The sequence below is a fragment of the Haliotis rufescens genome, unplaced genomic scaffold (genome assembly GCF_023055435.1).
Source record: "Haliotis rufescens isolate VD_foot unplaced genomic scaffold, xgHalRufe1.0.p SCAF_22, whole genome shotgun sequence".
Classification (NCBI taxonomy): domain Eukaryota; kingdom Metazoa; phylum Mollusca; class Gastropoda; order Lepetellida; family Haliotidae; genus Haliotis; species Haliotis rufescens.
Window position 1 is genome coordinate 12,579,231 of NW_025963913.1, and position 20,819 is coordinate 12,600,049.

General features: G+C 40.9%; 1 protein-coding gene across 4 annotated transcripts in view; it reads right to left on the minus strand.

The window, feature by feature from the left end:
- Positions 1–4,434: 4,434 nt before the first annotated feature.
- The window catches only part of LOC124118554 (cilia- and flagella-associated protein 54-like), a 93,432-nt gene continuing 77,047 nt past the window's right edge, over positions 4,435–20,819 (minus strand). For all 4 annotated transcript variants that reach the window (XM_046480727.2, XM_046480726.2, XM_046480725.2 and 1 more), the window contains 13 exons: positions 16,835–17,040; positions 16,109–16,284; positions 15,729–15,911; positions 15,254–15,432; positions 14,768–14,895; positions 13,948–14,056; positions 13,537–13,699; positions 10,940–11,204; positions 10,704–10,829; positions 9,314–9,986; positions 8,747–8,909; positions 5,437–5,511; positions 4,435–5,276 (listed from right to left, as the gene is read on the minus strand). In XM_046480727.2, the coding sequence (XP_046336683.2) occupies positions 5,157–5,276; positions 5,437–5,511; positions 8,747–8,909; positions 9,314–9,986; positions 10,704–10,829; positions 10,940–11,204; positions 13,537–13,699; positions 13,948–14,056; positions 14,768–14,895; positions 15,254–15,432; positions 15,729–15,911; positions 16,109–16,284; positions 16,835–17,040 (2,566 nt within the window). In that variant the 3' untranslated portion in view covers positions 4,435–5,156. The remainder of the gene's footprint in view (positions 5,277–5,436; positions 5,512–8,746; positions 8,910–9,313; positions 9,987–10,703; positions 10,830–10,939; positions 11,205–13,536; positions 13,700–13,947; positions 14,057–14,767; positions 14,896–15,253; positions 15,433–15,728; positions 15,912–16,108; positions 16,285–16,834; positions 17,041–20,819) is intronic.

Sequence of the window (20,819 nt, forward strand, 5' to 3'; positions counted from 1 at the left end):
AAATGAACCAAACAGAAGCATAAGTTTAGTGGCTGTGTTAGTCTGTCTTACAGACCCTGATACAAATATATATCAAATACAGCCCATGCAAGTCTATCATGTTTGGCAAGTCTAGATCACTGCAGTATCTGAAAATGAAGAGAGTCACTGGGCTCCTTTTTATTATATTTTTATTAAGATAACTGAACAACTGTTTTTTTTAATGTATGATATGTTCATTTCAGAGACTAGATTTTAGTCTATGGCTGTGTAAAAACAGAGGTAATTGATTTACAAATATAAATGTCATAGAATGTAATATATGATGACATAACAACAAAATAGATAGCAGCCTGTTGTGAGGGAACTGCCGGATGCTATCATGTTACAGTGGCTCACAGATTTCTGATAAAGTGCAAGCATTTTTATGATAGTTCTATCCATTTTAGCTATAATACCATGTATGACATGGAAATCACAGGGTGATAATTTTTTTATCCCTTATTACTTAATGAGCCTTTGAAATTTTCATGTTTAGTTTCTCCATTAAGAGCACATATATTTTAGTTTGCCACTTTATCACTCATACTCTCTTCGTATATTCAATTTCAAGCAGCCAGTGTTTTTGATTTTCCTGTTGCATTCAGTCAAGGTTTTCATACTTTCAATAGATTTCCTTGTTCCAAACATCAAATGTTCCATAATCATATTCAAAAGGGACAAAATTCTATGCCCAGACATGGGTTATTTTGACTGCAGGCAGCAGACAAGATATGGGTTATTTGGCTGGAGTCTAATATGGAGGGGGTGGTAAAAAAGTACAAATTTGGACAGCTACATAGTGTATTAAGTGACAAGACTAGTTATATATTATGTGCAGTCTCAACGAAACAAGAAGTCTGCAAGCTCGAGGATGTCCATCTGCATATTTTTCAAAAGTAGTATGGGCTGTCATATATTAAGCTGACTAAGCCAAAACACATTCTTCATAACTCAGATGTTGGACTCGTGGTTAAAGTCACAGGCATATTTGAAGGAGAGATGTGCATTACGACAAGAAACTGACATTATTACATCTTATGATATATTTTACATTTTGTTCCACAAAATATGTCACAGTGAATGTTATTTCTTAAGTTGATTAGTGATAAAAGTTGTCGGGCAAACAAAAATTGCTAAGTATTCCTGACATATTTTTGTCTTTTTAATCATTTCAAAAGGAATGGAAAAGAAAAAAAGATATCTGTCCCATAACCATTATTAATAAATATTTATATAGGTCATGTGTTGATGAATGAACACAATGAGGAACAAGAACGGCGGAGCTCATCGGATGTCGTCATTTGGAAATACCCCTGATTGTTATAGTTTAATAACAAGAAAAAGTATCCATGCAGTGAAAGCATTTTCAGATTGCGTCGATAATACGATTACTACTCTCTTGTTGTCATCCACGTTTTCTGGTATAACCCTACGGTGTCGGCCCGGGAAGTCGAAAATCTATTTACCAGTAGTACCGGAAAGGCGAATGGAGGGGTAAGGGATTGGGGACCGGGAAGGCGAATGAAAAGATCAGTGATGTGTACCCTCGTTATGTATACAACGGACACTTATACATTGAGGACACTGGGGTGTTGTGAGACGGAAAAGTGAAGAAAGAGATAAAAAAAAATTGAACTCAGAGAATGTGATTACCAACTTCCATTGAACTCGTGAGACGGAAAAATAAAGAAAGAGATAATCTACTAAAATTGTTAAAATTGAACACAGAGAATGTGATTACTAACTTCCATTGAACTCAGATTAATCTAGTAAAGAAACGATGAAGTGAAGAAGGTTGTAAGACGAGCTTCTGCCCTTCCCTTGGTGCCACTAGACATGGTTGAAGACGTGTGGGCTGATGCAATTGCAGACAGTCCTCAAGGCGTCAAGGTGACGCGCTTCATGGACTATGTTACCACTACATGGGTAGAAGGATCTTGGAGCAAGGACCTGTGGAATCACATCGGAAACCAGGGACGCAGAACAAACAACAACCTTGAAGGATGGCATCATCACCTGAACAAGAGCGCCCAGAAGACTCACCCTAACATCTTCGAGGTAGTGAATCTTCTGAAATGTGAACAGTCTCTAACAGAAGTGAGGGTTAAGCAGCTAGGCGCTCACCCAAGAGCACCTGCTCGGAAGAGAAAATACCGAGTGATTGACTCTAGACTCCGTGCCTTGAAAAAAGATCTGTTGAACCAATTGACGACAACAATGGACTACACTGACGATGTGGCAGATCTACTGCACTGGGAATGAACTGAATTATTACATAAATGATAAAATGTATGTCTATATACATCTTCAAATACATGTATGATATGTTATACTGTACTTGTTATATATTGACTTTGTTGCCCAGATTAAATAGTGTCCTCATTTCATTGGTGTTTTCTTTGTAATTAACAAGTACCGGGAAGGCAATCATCTGCCATAATAAGGATTTTTGTGAAGACCGGGAAGGCGAATGTAATTTCTAACTCTGAGGGATTGATTTTCGCCTTCCCGGCCCATAACCAACCCTACACTTGTGTATTTGTCGTCATTCACTTGATGCTCAGTTAATGAATTTATTACAGGTATAATTAGTGGTAGCACAAAGGTTCCCTTTTGGCATTTATTGTGTCTGGGGTAATTATTCAATCTAAATCCAGGTTTGAAGTGAGGTGAAATGTGTGTTATGTAACATGCGCGTGGCAGCCCAGCAAGAGATGAATGATCAGTTGATTTACTTTTTAGTAAATCAACGGATCGTTCCTAGTCATCAAAGGATTAACAGAAAATACATTGATTGATTAATCACTGTTATCTTGCGCAGTGGATATGTCAAAAATGAGTGTTTACATGTCTAGGTTTACTAAAACAAAGGGAATACACTCATATCATGGCGTGAAGTGCCGATGTAAAAACAACATACTTTGTTTAAAGGGTTAACCGATAATACGTTGATTGATTGCTCATTGTTATCGAACTCAATGGATTCTTTTAGGAACCGTGGACTTTATGAAAATAGTTGTCACGTGGGCTTTCTCAGCCGACCTTTGAGACTTGACACCTTTGTAAAACACCTGAAACAATTTAAGTGATCAGTTGAGAAACGAACATGGGTTATAATATCCCGAAACGATATACATATCTTTTAAAATATCTGATTGTTACAGAGACACGTGACATCGAATAAGTTTCTTTGTACAGCTGCAGACGTGTGGGATATTGTTCCTTTGGGTGGATATTCATGGAAACATTCCTCAAACAAGGAAGCTGCCTAAAATTATACACATAATTTGGAAGGTTTTAATTATGATATTTGTTTTCCTTCATTTGCTGTAGCATTGGACAGATTCATTCTTGTTCCTCAACGTCTTGGTTGGGAAATTCTGGGATGCGCAATAGACGTTGTTTTCACAAGTCTTTTCCTTTGTAAGCGTGTATAGATTACCGTCGATTTGTAAAATGTGATTCTCTCAGGCAATTTATAAAATGTGTAAATATTTCAGTCATTTTGACTGAAAATCTGTCCATTTCTGTAACAGATTGACTAAAATTGATTAAGTCGATCAAAAGGGCCTAAAAACATCACAATAGATTATTATGTAGGATTAGAAGCCAAACAATATAGAAATGTACTTTTCATAGTAACATTTTCAGTCTCTTGGTGATGATGTTAAACATAGAAATGTTTGGAATTCGTTACAGATGGACATATTTTTCAGTCAATTTGTAAAATAACTGAAAATTCAAAAGTTTAATAAATTTTGACTGTAAAAATATAAACACGATAAAATAAGCAATGCTCAGGAGAAATATTTACTTTGTGTTGCAAGTCAAAAAAGTGTAAACGAAAATCGCACAATTACCAAGCAAGTGACTTATCAAAACTTCGTCACCATTACCGATGCTACCCACAAAGACACCTACATTTCCTTATCATTTCCAAAACTGTATTTCATTTTGTTGATCAATGTGACCATACGCCCTTATACTATCAATAAAAGTGACAAATGCACTTACGAATTGCGCAGCACAAGTCGCGAACTAGTCTAGATTTCTGCTATAACATCCGGGTACTCACAGGAAAAAACAATAACAAAGGCAACAACCAGTTCCGGGGAATTGCTTTAGATCAGTGCCCCTTTAACCACCTTTGGAAAAAGATCTGCAGTGGTCAGGGTGATTTTTTTTAATTACATGGTTACAGATCTGCAAAAACGATATTTCAGTGTCTGTTTTGAGAAGTCTATTTGAGAACTAATTCTAGAACCACTTTTTTTCTGTTACTTGATTTATGAGGTTATGAAGGTACTTTTAAAAACATGCTTCTAAGATTTTGTTTTCATTTTTATTTCAAATCACCAAACCTGAAATGAAATCCACATGCCAAGTGATTAAAATAAGAACTAACATTCCCAATATTGAAAAACAATTAAGACTTTATTTCTTCAAGTACAATAGTCCATTCATCAAAACAAAGATGATATTTCAACTCACAGACTGAGGTTTAAAGGGAGACTATACTCCACAGACCGGTGTCCAGTTTCTGCCTCGGTCTCCACATTGTCCTTACCATGGGAAACTTTCTCAGTGAATTTAGAGTTATCATTGACTGAATATCATAAAACTTGAATCAGGTGACCAAGAAAGACATTTGCTAGGACTGACAGTTGGCCAATCCTAGATCTCCTTTAAGTCTACTTTGAGCAGTATTTCAGTTGTATCAAGGGGTGTCAGCTTAAAGCTTTAAGAGGAAAGGCCAAAGTGATACAGGTTACAGACATTTACAAGCATAGGTATGGTTCTGACAAACTAAGAATCATAACAGGAGAATCTGGGATTTGATACCAGAAACATCAGATCCTGGCCCGACGAATCGATGCAACTCTGAACAGAAATCATATATGGTATATGTTTTTACAAAATTATAATTCAAACTTTGGTAAATGTAAGCATAACTTTAAACATCACAAACAGTAATACTATAAATAACATAGCATTTGAATATTCACAACTGTAACACTTACCGGTACACCTAAGAAGTACCGGTAACTGGATTTTGCCTGACAGAAACTCATTATAAATACAACCATGATGAACACTTTTCACTTCATATAAAAACATGTTTGAATAACAAGTGTTCAGGATAACATCTTCATGATCCATGTGGCAACGTCAGTGCCTCGTAGCATCAGCCCAAAGCTCTGGTCAAACAGTTGCTCCAAGTTCTTGATGTTTGATCGGTTAACATCAAAAGGAATCTGCAAGTAACAACAACATTGTACATGAGCATTACAGTATTGAATGTTCAAATAGGTACTGGCCTTAATGAATTCTAGTAAAATCAAAGATATTTTTTTATATTTGTATACTTATCCTGCATTACTAAAAGAGTATTTAACCCGATTGTATGTGTCTCACCTCGGTGACAGCGTCCTGTTCAGGTGGAGATGCCAGCAGGAGAGTACAGTCATCCAAGCACTGTCTCAGGAGGCCCTGGTCATACACAAACATGTATCAGGTGAAATTATATGGAATCAGAGTACTCCCCATATTTATATACTTATCCTGACACAACAGTATGCAATATTCCTTCTTGCTTTGATCATATAACAGTGTAGAACATTGTTAAAACAATAGCAACTGGAACACACCCTCCAACCACCTCGCTCCCAGCATGCACCTGTACAAAGCACTATTTCCCACAATCGTTTGTAGACCGATGACAAGTAGATCCAAACGTTGAGGGGATGGACGGACGGAGAGGCATGTCCTGTTGTGTTAGTACATAAATAAGGGGAATACTCTGATTCCCTATATTTTTTTACTTATCCCTCAACAAAATTATGCAATAATCCCACGGTAGGATGGCGGGATGGGTCAAATGCATATCCTCATTTGCAATTGAGTGGTCAGGCCAGAGCACGGACTAGACGAGACAGCCACTTTGCTTCAATCCATGGACGTGTTCAACTACCCTAGTCCTGTAATACATCACCACCATGCCTGGTTACAGGCGAGGCTGGGTCTGAAATTACATTGCAACTGGCGGTTCTTGAAAGATTGGGAACCGTAGTTGCCCTCACGATACGTAGTACCCTTAGTATGGAGTTAATGCAATCATTCCATAGAAAGAAAGAACAAACATGCAGGCATACCGGTATAGGCATCCTGGATGGCAGGCGCTCTGTTCCAACAGAGGAAGCTCTAGGCGGAACCAGATCAGCATGGGCGTAAGCCTGAACATAACCAAAATGATGAGGGTATTCTTGGAGATATTCCTGTGACCCTCCTTGATGGTTGGGAAGAAGAGGCATTTAAGTTGATGCCGAAAACAAAGAGTGACATCAATATAACGATGCAATGCACGAACATGACATAGGGAGATGTCCTCTGTGTCACCAGACCCAACTATGTTAATCAGCGGGGCGATAGTGAAAGTGCATCTGAGAGAAATTCGTAGGGAGAAACAAGGAGGTGGTGTAGAACCAGTCCCATATTCCAGGCCATAGGACAAAACTTGGATCGCCGATCGCAGTGGCGATGTGGGTAGAACAGGAGGTGCCAAGGGCCGAGTAAATAGCCAAGACCTAACTAGCAATGGTACCACCCGACAAATGTTTCATCCCTGAGTAGCCTAAGAAACCAGCTATGAATGGAGTAGACCTCTTGTTGACCAGGCCTTAGAAATCTGGGAAGACGCCGCCCTGTGACGAAGGTTTGGGTTGAGCACGACGGTAGTGTTTAGCCTTAGGTTGAAAGGGCGTCCTCTGTGTGTACTGGGTACACGGGTGGGTAATACACATCTGTAAGGCCTGAACAGCGGAGAGAGGTTATTGCTGAATAGTTTCTCGGATGATCAAGGTTGGCATAATAGAGAGATGGGCGCGATCCTAAGTCCTCAATATAGACTTGGCGACTCATAAGGAGGAGCAATTCTCTCAAAAAATCTGTTTTCAGTGGGCCAATCCATTTCTCCAAAGCCTGGATGAAGGTGGTAATAAGGGACAAGGGTAGGAGGGCCATCTATCTTGAGGTGCAAGGACGTGGAACATCCCAATGTCTTAGCATTGTCTGCATCAAGTGGAAACGAAGCCCCATGTAATTTAAATCACGACAACATGATGACAGGTTTGGGGAGCGAACCCTCAAGGGCTACCTTATCCAAAGCCTGCTGCAACAGAGCAGGAATACCAACAACCAGATTATGAATGGGGACTGTGTAAAAGGTAAATCTTGGGATCAAAGGGGCATTTCGCAGAAGAGTGTTGGACAGGCTCCTCAAATTTAAGGACATCCATGATCCACAGGATCTGATCCTTAAAGGCGAAGTGCAAGAGGAGGCCCTCGGCGAAGATCGCACATACTTTCTGTCAGGAGACGATGAACAGGATCATGAATGCTGAGCAGGAGATCCTGAGGCACAATCAACCTGTGACACAGGGGATTACCCTGAGGAGACGAGAGTGGTAACTGTAGTACCGAACTGACATGCTTGTCAGTATGAGCATCCTTAGGAGAGGTCACCAAAGGCGATCTGTCATGAGGCGAGGACAACAAGTCAGGAAATAGGCGAGGAAATAGGCGAGGAAATAGGCGGTGCCTGAGGTGGCAAAGGCCATGCCTTAGGCAAAGGTGGCAGAAGAACTTGTACTTCCTGCGGGTAAAACAGGGTAGGCCAGGCAGAGGGCACTTGGAATGGCTGTGGATAAGCAGGGTGATAAAGCCAACATCCAAGGCTGATAGCCCTGTAGCTGCGCATGTAAATGTGGCGTATGGCGCTGTAGTTACTGGTGAGCCCTTTTGCATAGTTAAGCTAGGTAAATGTTGAAATGGTTGGAGGATAAGTGGGCACAATCAGAGCATCGCTGGTCCAAGGAGCAGGGGGCCGGCAGTCAGGGCAGAAACTTGGGGGATCATGAGCCATTATCTTCCCACAGCAGTCCACACACTTTTCGAAAGAGGGTGTAGAAAGTTGCGTCAATTCCCGACACCAGCTACGAAATTACCACATTGCCAATAATATCTCAAAATCCAAATGATGAACATATCCACTCATGACTGTGGAGTAGAAGCAAATACGTCCGTTCACTCGGGGCGATGAAGGAAAGTGTGATGAGTCGTACAGGAGCATGCTGGGAGCGAGGTGGTCGGAGGGTGTGTTCCGGTGATTATTGTTTTAACAATGTTCTACACTGTTATATGACTGAAGCAAGAAGGAATATTGCATACTGTTGTGGTTGTGGAGGTAAAAGTTAAAAAATATATAAATTTGGTTTTAAAAGATTTGTATAACATACAGTGAAAAGGATGAATGTTCACTGATAATTTTCCTTCCATGATTTTCTCCCCACCACTGTAATACTACACTTAAATCAAACTTATCCTGCTCCCCCTGCACTCCATGATGGAAAACTTTGAGACTCAAATTTACTGCATACAGGACCCATACAAATTTGAAACTATGGCCTTACACGATCTACCTGATTTGGGCCTATGGGCAGGCGCGTATTTCTGCCTGTAAGTTTACTAAACTAGAAATTTGCAGGCTCATACTTAGAATCGTAAAAAATATGACTGGTAGCAGTATACATGCAAAACCTAAAAGGATTCAGTTAATACAGGTTAACCCTCTACCGCTAGCCAGCCATCTCATGATGTAGTAATGCTGCCAATATTCAACCTGTCGGTACATTACTACAATAATACAATATTAGTTCCCCAAACTTACCTCCAGCTGCTCATCTCTCTGTGGTTTTGGGGAAAGAGCCTTGATCCTCTGTGTTTTCTTGGGTTTGGCTGGTGTTGGGGTGGCTGGGGTCACATCCTTATCCTTCTTGGTCTTATCCTTCTCTGTCAGGGAAATCTCCCCTCTCTGGGCCAGCACAGCCAACCTACAGGAGTCACAGAGCAAACCTGGTCATGGTTGTGTTTGTAAGAAGCACCAAATAATTTTTAAAACAACAGTTCACCCATAAATCACAAGACTCCACACCACCAAGATCCCACAGCACAACATCATTATCACAGATCAATGTGCTTTCAAACTGCACTCTCAATACAGGTTGTCTGATAGGTGCTAGAATTTGTACACTCACATTACCATCTAGTCATATTTGGTACCTAAGGTGTTGGCCCCCAAATCATGGTTTACCCTAAAAGTAATCTGTGTATAACCACCACACACCATCTACGTTTCCCAACAAAATGAAAATAACCAATGGAACACAGATTGTCCAGCTTGCATAGTTTTAATATAGTCAGAATCAAAATTCTGTCAACATGGAATGAGATGTACCTGTCATGAAGATCAATGAGCTGAGGTTGTGACACCCACAGGAACCCTGGTGCCACGCCTGGACTCCCTGAACTGCCCTTCCTGGAGAGGGCATACAGTAATATAATCCTCCTGTCCAGTGAACCCATCTCTGTATGTGCTGGATCACTTTCATCAAGGGTAGGTTGATGCCACTGCAGAACCAGTTCATTGTCTCCATGATTCACAATGGCTTCATCCACAGGTTTGTGAGGATTTGCTTGTGTTCCTGGGGGCAGAGGTCGTGGATCAAGATAAAGGCTGCTGTTGTAAATATTCTCCATTTCAACACTGCTGCCCAGACTGAGGTTGGAAGTGTACGTCTTCATGGTGATGTTGAGATCAGTGCTGGTAGAGGGGACTGGGAGCAGTAGAGAAGAAGGAGGGTAGATGGCACAGCAGTCGCTGGCATACACTGGGAGGTAGGATGTCAGGTAGCCATGCATGTGACGTAGACGGCAGGACCACGGACCAGAAAACAACATGGAGCGGACAACATCGTGGTTCATTGTTGTGTCAAATTGAGCATGGCTGATAAACCCAAGGTCAAAGTCTGGTCCAAGGTCACCTCCATTCACATTGACTGTGTCGGTCTGTGAGCTTGTGGCACAGATTGTAGCGGTACTACACAGACGTTGAAGGACAGTCTGATAGCCTGGAGAAATAATTCAAAACTGAGTTTGAACATTAAAATATTGGCAAAATTACTGTGGTTGAACATCTGACATAAGATCCTACCACTAATTTTTAAAATGAGACAATGCTCCAGTGTGTGGTCTGTGTTAATTCAAAGTGTAGATGTTGTAGCTAGTGCCCAATGTAACACTGAGTTTCTGTGTAATTTGTGTAATTACTAACAGATACACATTATATACACCATCAAATTTGAGTTAGGACTAAGGAAGTGGTGTCTGACTTGAATCAAGATTTCTAGGAATGGTAATTTGCATAACATCTTCCTGAGGCAAGGGAGTTAGCTGACTACAGAGGTCCAGTTTCCACTGTAATAAAACAGGTTTTACCTCGCAAAGCGCATGAAATCATTTGGGCAACATAATAAGATTTAGAATATGTTTTCGACGCCCATTTGAGGGTACACATGCTCTGCAAATCCTGCAATTAAACAAATTTGGCACGGCAGCTGCCATGTTCATGAACCAGATGTTGATTTCATTACAGGATTTTGATTGGACTAAGAATAGCCTCTTTAGTCCAGCCCAAATATAAATCCATAATTCCAGCCTAGTTCAGCAAGGTTGAAACTGAACTTTAAAAGACAGTTAACTCCCTGGGAGCTGTTTGCCCAACCGCAAATCACCATTATTGCATTTTTTATTGCAATAATATCAAAATGAAGGCCTCATCATCCTACCTAGGAAGTGTATCCAGCTGAGGTCCTTAGCGCCAGTTCTGGCTTTGTTCACCTGGTCATCATACGTGTCCACCTGCTTCACCTCCTGGGCATCCATAAGGGAAGATAGCTCTTCCTCTATCTCACCTGACACAAAAAAGATATAGTAATAATTTTCAATAAAAAAATGGACAATTTCATGGAAAGGAGACTCCAAATGCTCACTGAAAACACTATTTGAAAAGAAAGCAACTCACTCTTGAAGATTTTCTTTTTCTCTCCCAGAACATAGCAGCTGATGAGATCAAGGGCAGCAAACTCTGGCACATTCTTCACTTCCTTGTCTCCCAGTTTTTGGGAGGTGACGCTGTTGTCTCCTATCAACAGCATCCTGGCTCGCTGTGCTGCAGCAGTTGCAGCTGCACATCGGATGGCGAGCCATGCTGCTCGCTTCTCTCTCTCATGTTCTGGTATACTAGGATCATCCTCCTTGCTTCGGGATTTGCTTCGTTCCTTCTTGCTCTGGACATCAAAGGGAATAGTCATGGTTTTTACAAGTGGATAGACTCTAAAAATGCCGGCTGACATGGTCATTTTCTGTGCAACAACAGAAAAAAAATAATTCTTGGCACAAACAAAATCAACTGCATGTCATTCACAAAAGAAGTGTTTTGTTTTCATGTGTGTCTGTTTGTTTCCATAATCAAAAAATGTTCACAATTTGAGCTGTAATTTGATAGTTAAGTGTTTTTCTTTGCTTTGACTTCCCTCACTCAGGCAGTCATTTAATCAGTTGGTTATTTCAAGACACCCAAAATGGCGAAACAAAGTGTGTGCATTACCCTGAAAACATTTAAAGTACACAATGTTATAAAGACATAAAAATCTACTTCCTCTGCCAGACACAAACCTTTCCTTCATCATTGTTGTCTTCAATGAAGTGCATCTACTGTGAGTGAGCGAGTTTATATGCTATTCCTCACTATTAGTAAAATCTAAACATTGTTTATACTTATCCTGCATTACTCCTTAATGCATTTACTGCTTCCTTTTGACAGAAACAGAGCTGTGTGAGGTCTAGGCTGAAGAAAAAAAGTTGTTCCATCCAGTAGTAAAGTCGACCCTCTCACAGCTGCCATGTGATCAACCAGAAGTGATGATGTCAAGGAATCTTCATATTACTGCTTATCACACATAATTACATTGCGGGAAGGCAGGTTGCGACCGGTAGGCCCTTAGATATAGTAATCAAGCATACAAATGTAAAAAACATCCTGCATTACTCCTTAATGCATCTGTATCAAACTGTACGGCGGCAGGCATACCTTCAGACTATATGACGTCAAGGAAGAAAACAGCAAAAGAAATTGGCTTGCGCCAAAGTCTAGAGAATCACTGAGCAAAGAGCTGGTAGCAAGATTAACCTCCTGTCTGGCGTGTACTCACTGCACAAGTCCCTTAAGGCTGGCTCTGGACTGGAGGAGCTTTGAATGGTGTTGAGGATTGGAAACCTGTTGAGCTACAACCAGAGGCCCAGACGATCCACCAGATGAAAGAACCAAAACGTCTGTTGAAGGAGGGAATGAGAATGTGTCATCCCCTGAGGCACCCCTAAGCCGTCTGGTCCTGTAGATGCACATCTCATCCTTGTAGAGAGAAGCATCAATGAACAGATGTAACGTAGGAGCCAACTCTGTCAAGGAGACACCTCATAAGATGTTCGACTCTTCCGTCCACCAACAGAGGTGAGTCCTGAGATGAGGCCGTATGAAATGTCTATGCAAGGTTCCTGACATCGGATGTATGGCATCAGGAACTGTTGGATTTTGCGTAGGTGCATTTGACCTCTGATTGTCAAATCCTGGGCGAATGTGATTGGGAGTTGATAGATGGAATCATTTCTGACTTCATCCAAGTTGATACAGCAGGTGCCTGGTACAGTCCTGATGAAGAAATAGGATGGCTGTGTCCGGATAGTTCAGGATACAGTCGTCTATGTATGACTCGAACTGAATGTCCCTCGGGTGTAGGAAGGCAGCTACTGGCGTGGTGAGTCATGTAAATAACCATGGGGCCACTGAAATGCCAAAAGGCAGAACCGTCCATTGGTAGTGGACCCCAATGAACAGAAACCTGCGGAACCTCCGGTTGTTGGGATGGACAGGTACATGCAGGTAAGCATCCTGCAGGTTGAGACAGATCAGGGAATCGTAAGCGTTGATACTGGTCCTGAGCAGTTTCTCCAACGCCTTAAGCATTGTCTCGTCTGAGACTTGAGACCTTGGCATAGATGTCGGTAACCTAATCATAAATTATGACGTAGCCGACCACGGATGATGAAGGACCTGGCATTTGAACTCTTAATCCAAGTAGGACAGAGCCATGTAGCCCAACCTGCATGTAGCGGTGGTTTCAGTGAGGGACGCCCTGATGTAATTCCTCATGGCCGGAGATGAAGAGGCAAAAAGGGCTTTAGAGAGTGCCTGATTATAAAATTATAAACACAACATGTGTGTCCAGTTACAAGCAGTAATATGAAGATTCTGTAACATCATCTCTTACAGTTGGTCACGTGGCAGCTGTGAGAGGATCGGCTTCATAACTGGTTGGAACATTTTTCTTCAGCCTAGACCTCACACAGCTTTGTTTCTGTCAAAAGTAAGCAGCAATTGCATAAAGGAGTAATGCAGGATAAGTTAAAAATAATTTGTCCTACATACAGCAAACATAGCCAATATTGAATTTTAAGAATCTACAACTCCAAGCCTCAACATTCATTGTTAGAATATACCAATACTAAATCCTAATTCGTAGTTTTATGTTTGCTGTTTCCCTGTCAGGCAGACATGCATACCTTCAACTTCTTCTTCTGAACCTGAGAGTGGGATGAGCTTGGCTTGCCTTCATCGCCACTGTCCCCCACAGCAAGCTCCAGGAACGACCCCTCCCTGGCCACCACCACCCCACTGCTGCACATGTAGATGAGGGCAATTTCCAGGTAGCTCTGTCGGATCAAACTGAAACACACAGGAGATAGATGTAGTGCATGTACTACTGGTTCCAGCAGTCCTTCTTACTCTTTATGCAGTTGAAGGACTTTATTGACCGACCATTTGACATAATAGTTCTCCTGTACAATTCTTTACTCTGAACAGGATCCAAAAGGAATATAAAAACATTGTTGTTATTCCCCTCTCCTCAACACACACACACACACACACACACACACTTCAAAATATCAAACACTTGCAACGTGTGAACCTACCCAAGATCATGATCTGTTGCAAACGATGTTTTAATGGCCTCAATCAGAGTGTTGGCAGCAGCTCGGGGCTGGAACTTGCCCAGCTGAGCAAGCATCTTCTGTACTTTGCCTGCAGAAAAAAGCCTTATTCATCCTCTATCATCATATTGCCAATGTTAGTAAATTACCACATAATGTCCTTATGTCCAAATTCATTTGTGAGAATAACCAAAACCAAAACCAAATATTTCATTTTCTCAAGATGTCTATTTAATCATGATCAAATCACAGACTAAAACAAATTACAGTCGAAACCTATTGTCTTGAACTCCTGGCGACCAGAGGAGTGGTTCAACTTATTCAGGTCTCAACATATCTGACACAATCTTATTTTCAGCTATGGAGTAGAAGCATCTGGGCTCCATTGCACAAAGCGTTCTTAACGCTACAATTGTTATAAGTCTATGTTAAAGTATGGGAGTTACGATGGACTTAGCGCTGGAATAGCTTTGTTGAAGGGGGCCCTGATCCATACCACCGTATATGCTAAGTCCTTTACTTGATTGCTCAGCCATGTTTCCACCTGTTTTTGTTTGTGTCCTGTCTTTGACATTTCATGCAATGTCATGCTTGAGGCCATTATACTTGATAACAATTTTAATTTGTGCTAAGTTGAGTTCAACTTATCATGGTAAGGTTTAACTGACCTTCAACTCATGGGACTATAAACTGAGTTCAGACTTTAAACCAACTGGGAATTTGACACATCCTGGTTAAATTTTGATAAATTGAGATCTTGCACATATATTGCTGTCATCTATAGATATGAATAATTTCTCACCCATATTAAAGAGAATTTCTGCCTCCAGATTTGCCTCGCGTGTGACACTGACTTGTGAGATCTCCAGAGCTGTTGACAGTACACCGAGAGCCTCTGCCCAGAGGTGATGGTACTCCACATCCACAACACTGAAAGACAAACCCATTGAACATGTTTACAATCTACCACTTCCAACCTCCACAGAAACATAACATTTTCTATTTCAAATTCTTTGCCTAACAGAACAAAAGAATATGACTAAAGAATTAAGTTCTTTTTAGCGGATGAAATGTTGGTATCTTAATTTGACATAGTATCACCTCACATTATAGCAAGCATTATCAGTAATTATAACATCATAGACTTCTGGAGGGATGGTCTGTATGACCTTATTCACAAAATGAACCTTGGTGGTCTGTATAAAAATCATCCCATTTGCAATCATTATTGCTAACACAGTTACAACTTAACTAAAAACTAGAAAACTGATAGAATATCACTGCATACCCATTCCGTATCTGCTTGGCAGTATTCCTGGCCATTGCATGTCCAATTCTGAGTTTGACCTGTGAGAGGCGGAGACAGTTTGGGAGGTAGATGTTGTCCATGGGACTGACGGGGGTTGCCAGGTGCTCCTGCTGACCCATGGGATGGTAGTGCTCAATCCTCTCCCCAAGCTGCTCCATCTGTAGGCACAACATGATCAACATGCAGAAGTGTAGAAACCTTATTCAACAAATTGTCATCATAGTTCCACATATCAAACAACAACAGTCCTTACACACTGTCACATGGCAACCTCCTTACCAGTAAGGCTTGAACAAATCTGCTGAAAGTGTTGTACCCAAACTGTTCAATTAACAGGCATTACAATCAATAAACATTTCTCTGAAACAGTCTGAGTTTGAGAGGGGAACCAACTCACAATATGACCTTGACACTAGTGGAAAATATGTTTGGGAATGTAGATTAAGTTACTCACCTGAGACAGGACAAGTCTGTGCACATCCAGGTAGCTGTTGAGTGTTTTCTGTGTGACAGCATCAGAGTCCACATCCTTCCTGCAGGCTGCCTCCAAGTCTGTCTTCATCAACAGGCACAGCACCAGTAGACGCTCACCGTGGTTCGACAAACATGACATTCCACTCAGCAGCTTGATGGCATCCTACAAGAAAAAGTTATGTGCAGATGAGTTGGAATTTGGAAAGCACTCAGGAATAATTTAAACAGTTCTACTTGTTCACAGAGTGATTGCAATAAACTGAATGGGTTGTGTGATACATGTACTTGAATCTATATTCCAATATTTTCATGGTTAATCATCAAAAGGTTGGGTGGTTTATAGTCAGTTTAACTCAGTACCTCCATCAGCAACACAGTGTGTTCTAGATTCTTCCCCTCGATGATGTTGAGTTGTGCCCCCTGGGCCAGGAACTCTGCCTGCATCTCCACATCCCCACAAGCCTCCGCCTCAGACAGCCCCTCTGCACAGTACTGTCGGCACTCAGCCACATCAGTCAGCACCTTGTTCTCACTCCCTGCAGCAGACACATGTACATCTCACATAGATCACAGCCTCGCGGACAATGAAACATTTTGTAGGACATCTAGATATAACTAAAACAATATCAAGTAGTCAATCGTCATCATGATAATAAAATATAAATAATTTAACAATATCTAATACTTTTTTATATTTATATACTTACTCTACATTACATATGGAATTATATGAAATGCAGGATAAGTCAAAAATATATTTGATATATTATTATTCTATTCAGTTACTATATTCATCTGTTCATTGTGTATTTTCCAATTTCTGATAAATACCAAATATCATTAAAAATTTCATGACTATTTTCAATAAACTTATCAATTTTCCCTGCATTAAAATCAGGCCACTAGAAAAAAATTTGGTTACATTTTCATTAATCTGTTTTCAGTAAATTAGGCCAGAGGGGTGTTCTTTTCTACATGTCTTTTTGGGCCAAGCCTCCTTGCAAGGTGGTAAGGTGATACAAATGGCCACGTTTTAAGTCAGACAGAAGTGGAAAATTTCATGACATATACAACAAATGTTCTCACCTTTAACGTCTCCCATTCCTCGGACCTCCATGATGAGGCTGGAGACGAGTGCGAGGCGACAGTGCAGCCACAGACGGGTGTCGAGGCGTGACCGACTCTGGAAGTTCTGATATTGGAACTGGGTGTTATCAGAATCAGTCAGTTTAATATTTTCCATGGGAGGAAGTCGTCGAGACCCACTGTGACGACCCTTCATGGATGATGGCCTAAAGGCAAAAGGGGGAAATACTTCAAATGAAAAAGTAAGAAACGTATATTATCACAACTACTTTATCTTGAAATGTGACCCGCCCGGAGAAAAGGGACCTAATGGGTGCTGGGACACAACTTACTTCAGTGAAGATCGCTATGTGTGTGGACTGTACAAAAATATCTTTTGTTTCTCTCCTAAGTCTGTTATGTAATAAAAGTATTATTGCAAAACGTTTCTGCATAAATTCTACTTTCAATTCATCAAACATTTTGTCTAAAAACTGCAATTATTATTCAAACTGTAATAGATATGAATTGGAGCTTGTGTATTGTATTTCTGTGTGAGAAGATATTGTAGTTTTTAAATATTCCATATTCCTTTTCATTTTGATTTATCCTAATGTAAGTCCTTGTTGAGGACAATTACACAGGTACTTTTGTAATCATCAAACATTTAACCATTTTATTCTGGATTCTTTTAAATTTTGTAATTGTTTTCTAATTCCCGAACTAACAATTCTTAAACTGCAGGAAATAATTATGAAAACTGACCCAAAGCCAAGATAAACTTGGTATTCGAATACTTACCCACCAGTATCGTGAGGAGGTATAGGCAGTGGTATTGACATAATGCAGTAACACTTCCTAGAACTGTCTCATGCTTGGCTACAAACCATTCTCCTTACCTTCATTGATAATACCCATGCTAACAGCTTCACATTGTACTGCAGGATTGATGAATGCCATAACAATCAGACATATGTTAGTATGGGATACATTGTAACCATGTTTTTAGCCATCTGACCCTGCTCCCAATCCAACCCCTCCAGTAGAGACAATATATACCTAGCAACAACAGTACATCATTTTAACTTGAACTCAAAGAAATTGAACTACTATTTTTTGGCAAAATAACAGAACTACTCAAATCAAATCAACAGACATTTTCAAATTATCATATTTTATTGTATTTCACCTGTAGTCAAGTTAGTTTTTGCCTCTAGTGTCTTTGCATTTTGACTAAGAAACTCAATAAAAATCAAATTGGTCTAGCTTGAGATATAAACATGTGGCAGTGAGTCAAGGCACCAAAGAAGAGTTTATCTGCCTAGTCAACATTTTGCTGCTTTTTACGACAAGCATAAGTGCCAGATTGTAATGCATACATACTGGACCATGTTCATGTGTATATTCACATGTGTATTGGGTGGACTTGTCACTCTTATCCACCTTCTGATAATGAATACAAGCCCAAAACAGGAGACGAAAACACTACGCTTGACACCATGCGATGACATGCAACATAGCCACACAGATCAGGGGAAAACAGGAAAACACAATTTCAAGCAGGACAGGAGAATGGCAAGATAAAAGGAATTAAGTTGAACCTTTTTCCGCAACATTCTCTTTAATACAGTTATAATACATCAAATAATTAAGAAGTATAGATGTGACACATTAGTTTTCTGTAATACATGTGTTAGTTTATGACTGTACCTACTGTTACTTGTTAGACATATACAGAACCAATATGAGGGAGAGAGTTTAGTAGAAAACACACACCTCCATTGTCAAAGCCAGCAGAGTAAGTAACAGTCTTCCTATATATATATACAGTTAGAGACACTATTTCTGTCATACATCATGTACCTCTATCCTACAAATCGAATATCTCTTTCAATGAACCAGAGACCATCAAATATTTATCAAAAACTTTTAATTCTAAAAGTAAATGAATGCCACTTTGCGAAGAGCAGACGCATATGAAATAGGGATGGGATGAGTCCAACTTTACTACCCAGGTACCCAACCCCCTATTACCCAACCCTACCCAGGTACCTAACCCCCTATTACCCAACCCTACCCAGGTACCCAACACCCTGTTACCCAACCCTACCCAGGTACTCAACCCCCTATTACCCAACCCTTCCCAGGTACCCAACCCTACCCGGGTACCCAACCCCCTATTACCCAACCCTACCTGGGTACCCAACCCTACCTGGGTACCCAACCCCCTATTACCCAACCCTACCCAGGGACCCAACCCCTTATTACCCAACCCTACCCGGGTACCCAACCCCCTATTACCCAACCCTACCCAGGTACCCAACTCCCTATTACCCAACCCTTCCCAGGTACCCAACACCCTATTACCCAACCCTACCCCAGTACCTAACCCTACCCAGGTACCGAACCCCCTATTACCAAACCCTACCCAGGTACCCAACCCCCTATTACCTGACCCTACCCGGGGACCCAACCCCCTATTACCCAACCCTACCCGGGGACCCAACCCCCTATTACCCAACCCTACCCGGGGACCCAACCCCCTATTACCCAACCCTACCCAGGTACTCAACCCCCTATTACCCAACCCTACCAAGATACCCAACCCCCTATTACCAACCCTACCCAGATACCCAACACCCTATTACCCAACCCTTCACAGGTACCCAACCCCCTATTACCCAACCCTACCCAGATACCAAATCCCTTATTACCCAACCCTACCCTGGTACCCAACCCCCTATTATCCAGCCCTACCCAGGTACCCATCCCCCTATTACCCAACCCTACCCAGGTACCCAGCCCCCTGTTACCCAACCCTACCCAGATAATCTTTGTCATTTAACAATATATCACGTGACTAACTGTGGGTTCGGTTAGTCCTGTGGGTACCCAGGTCCTACTCAGTACCTACCCGACCCGAGTACCCGAGTAACCGTCCCAGCCCTAATATGAAACTTTGTTGAGCTATTCGTATCTTACATTCTCAGATCTGGCTAGTATATTCATATCTGTCCATTACAGGGTTTTTTCTCCTGAAGTCAGAAGTTCGAGTAAGGGGTAAAAATGACTACTGGGTAATTAAAAAAAGTCACTCAATGTCATTTGGATTTATATCACATATGAAACAACAGTCCACCATGGAGCCATTTTATCTGCAGCAAAACTTCAGCTTTTCTGGGAAGACAATAGAAGTTGTCAACTGATCTCAAGGGGTATATAGTGTGATGTACCCTGTGTGTGACCCTATGTACCCCTCGCCTTACATAAATTTATCTCACCGACGTTCATTCATACAGACCCGGAACATATGTCTGAAGTTTCACAGATCAAAATGCTTTGTTGCAGCCATTTTGATGGCTAGCAGACGACATAAATGAATCGAGTTACTTCCCTTTACCCAATGCATTCTGATAAACATCAGTTCATTAGAGCTCAACAATAGTTATGCGAGATAATCAAGTTACCTACGATGTGTAACAACTGATTTCTCCGAAGGGTACATGAGCGGGCTACATGGGAAATAATTGTCCTCTCCTTAACCAGTCAGAAGCTAGTATTTTAATGTAAGGTGAGATAAAGTGCGTTATATTTTGGCAAAGTCTTGGATCATTATATAAAAGTCTCCATTTTGGCAGATCCATGTAATAAAATAAAAATAAAATAAAAATAAAATAATAATGCCCTACAACAATTTACCATTTCAATGTTTCTTACATATGTTGGGGTGTGGTACATTTCAGCTGGACACTGAGTAGCCCCAGACCATACCAAAGGGTGTAACTCATCAAATAGGAGAAAATATCATGTGAAGGTGACCATCCCATTGAATATGCTATTTATGAACATCTTATGGAATATTTGGTGAACCTACATTTATTTCATACACGACAGAAGAACTATATTAAATGTTTTTTTCCCCTTTCAGATGTACACTATAGTAAGTGAGTATATAGATGCTATCAAGTGCCGTCTGTTCCAGTGAGTACCAGTCATGTGACAGTGA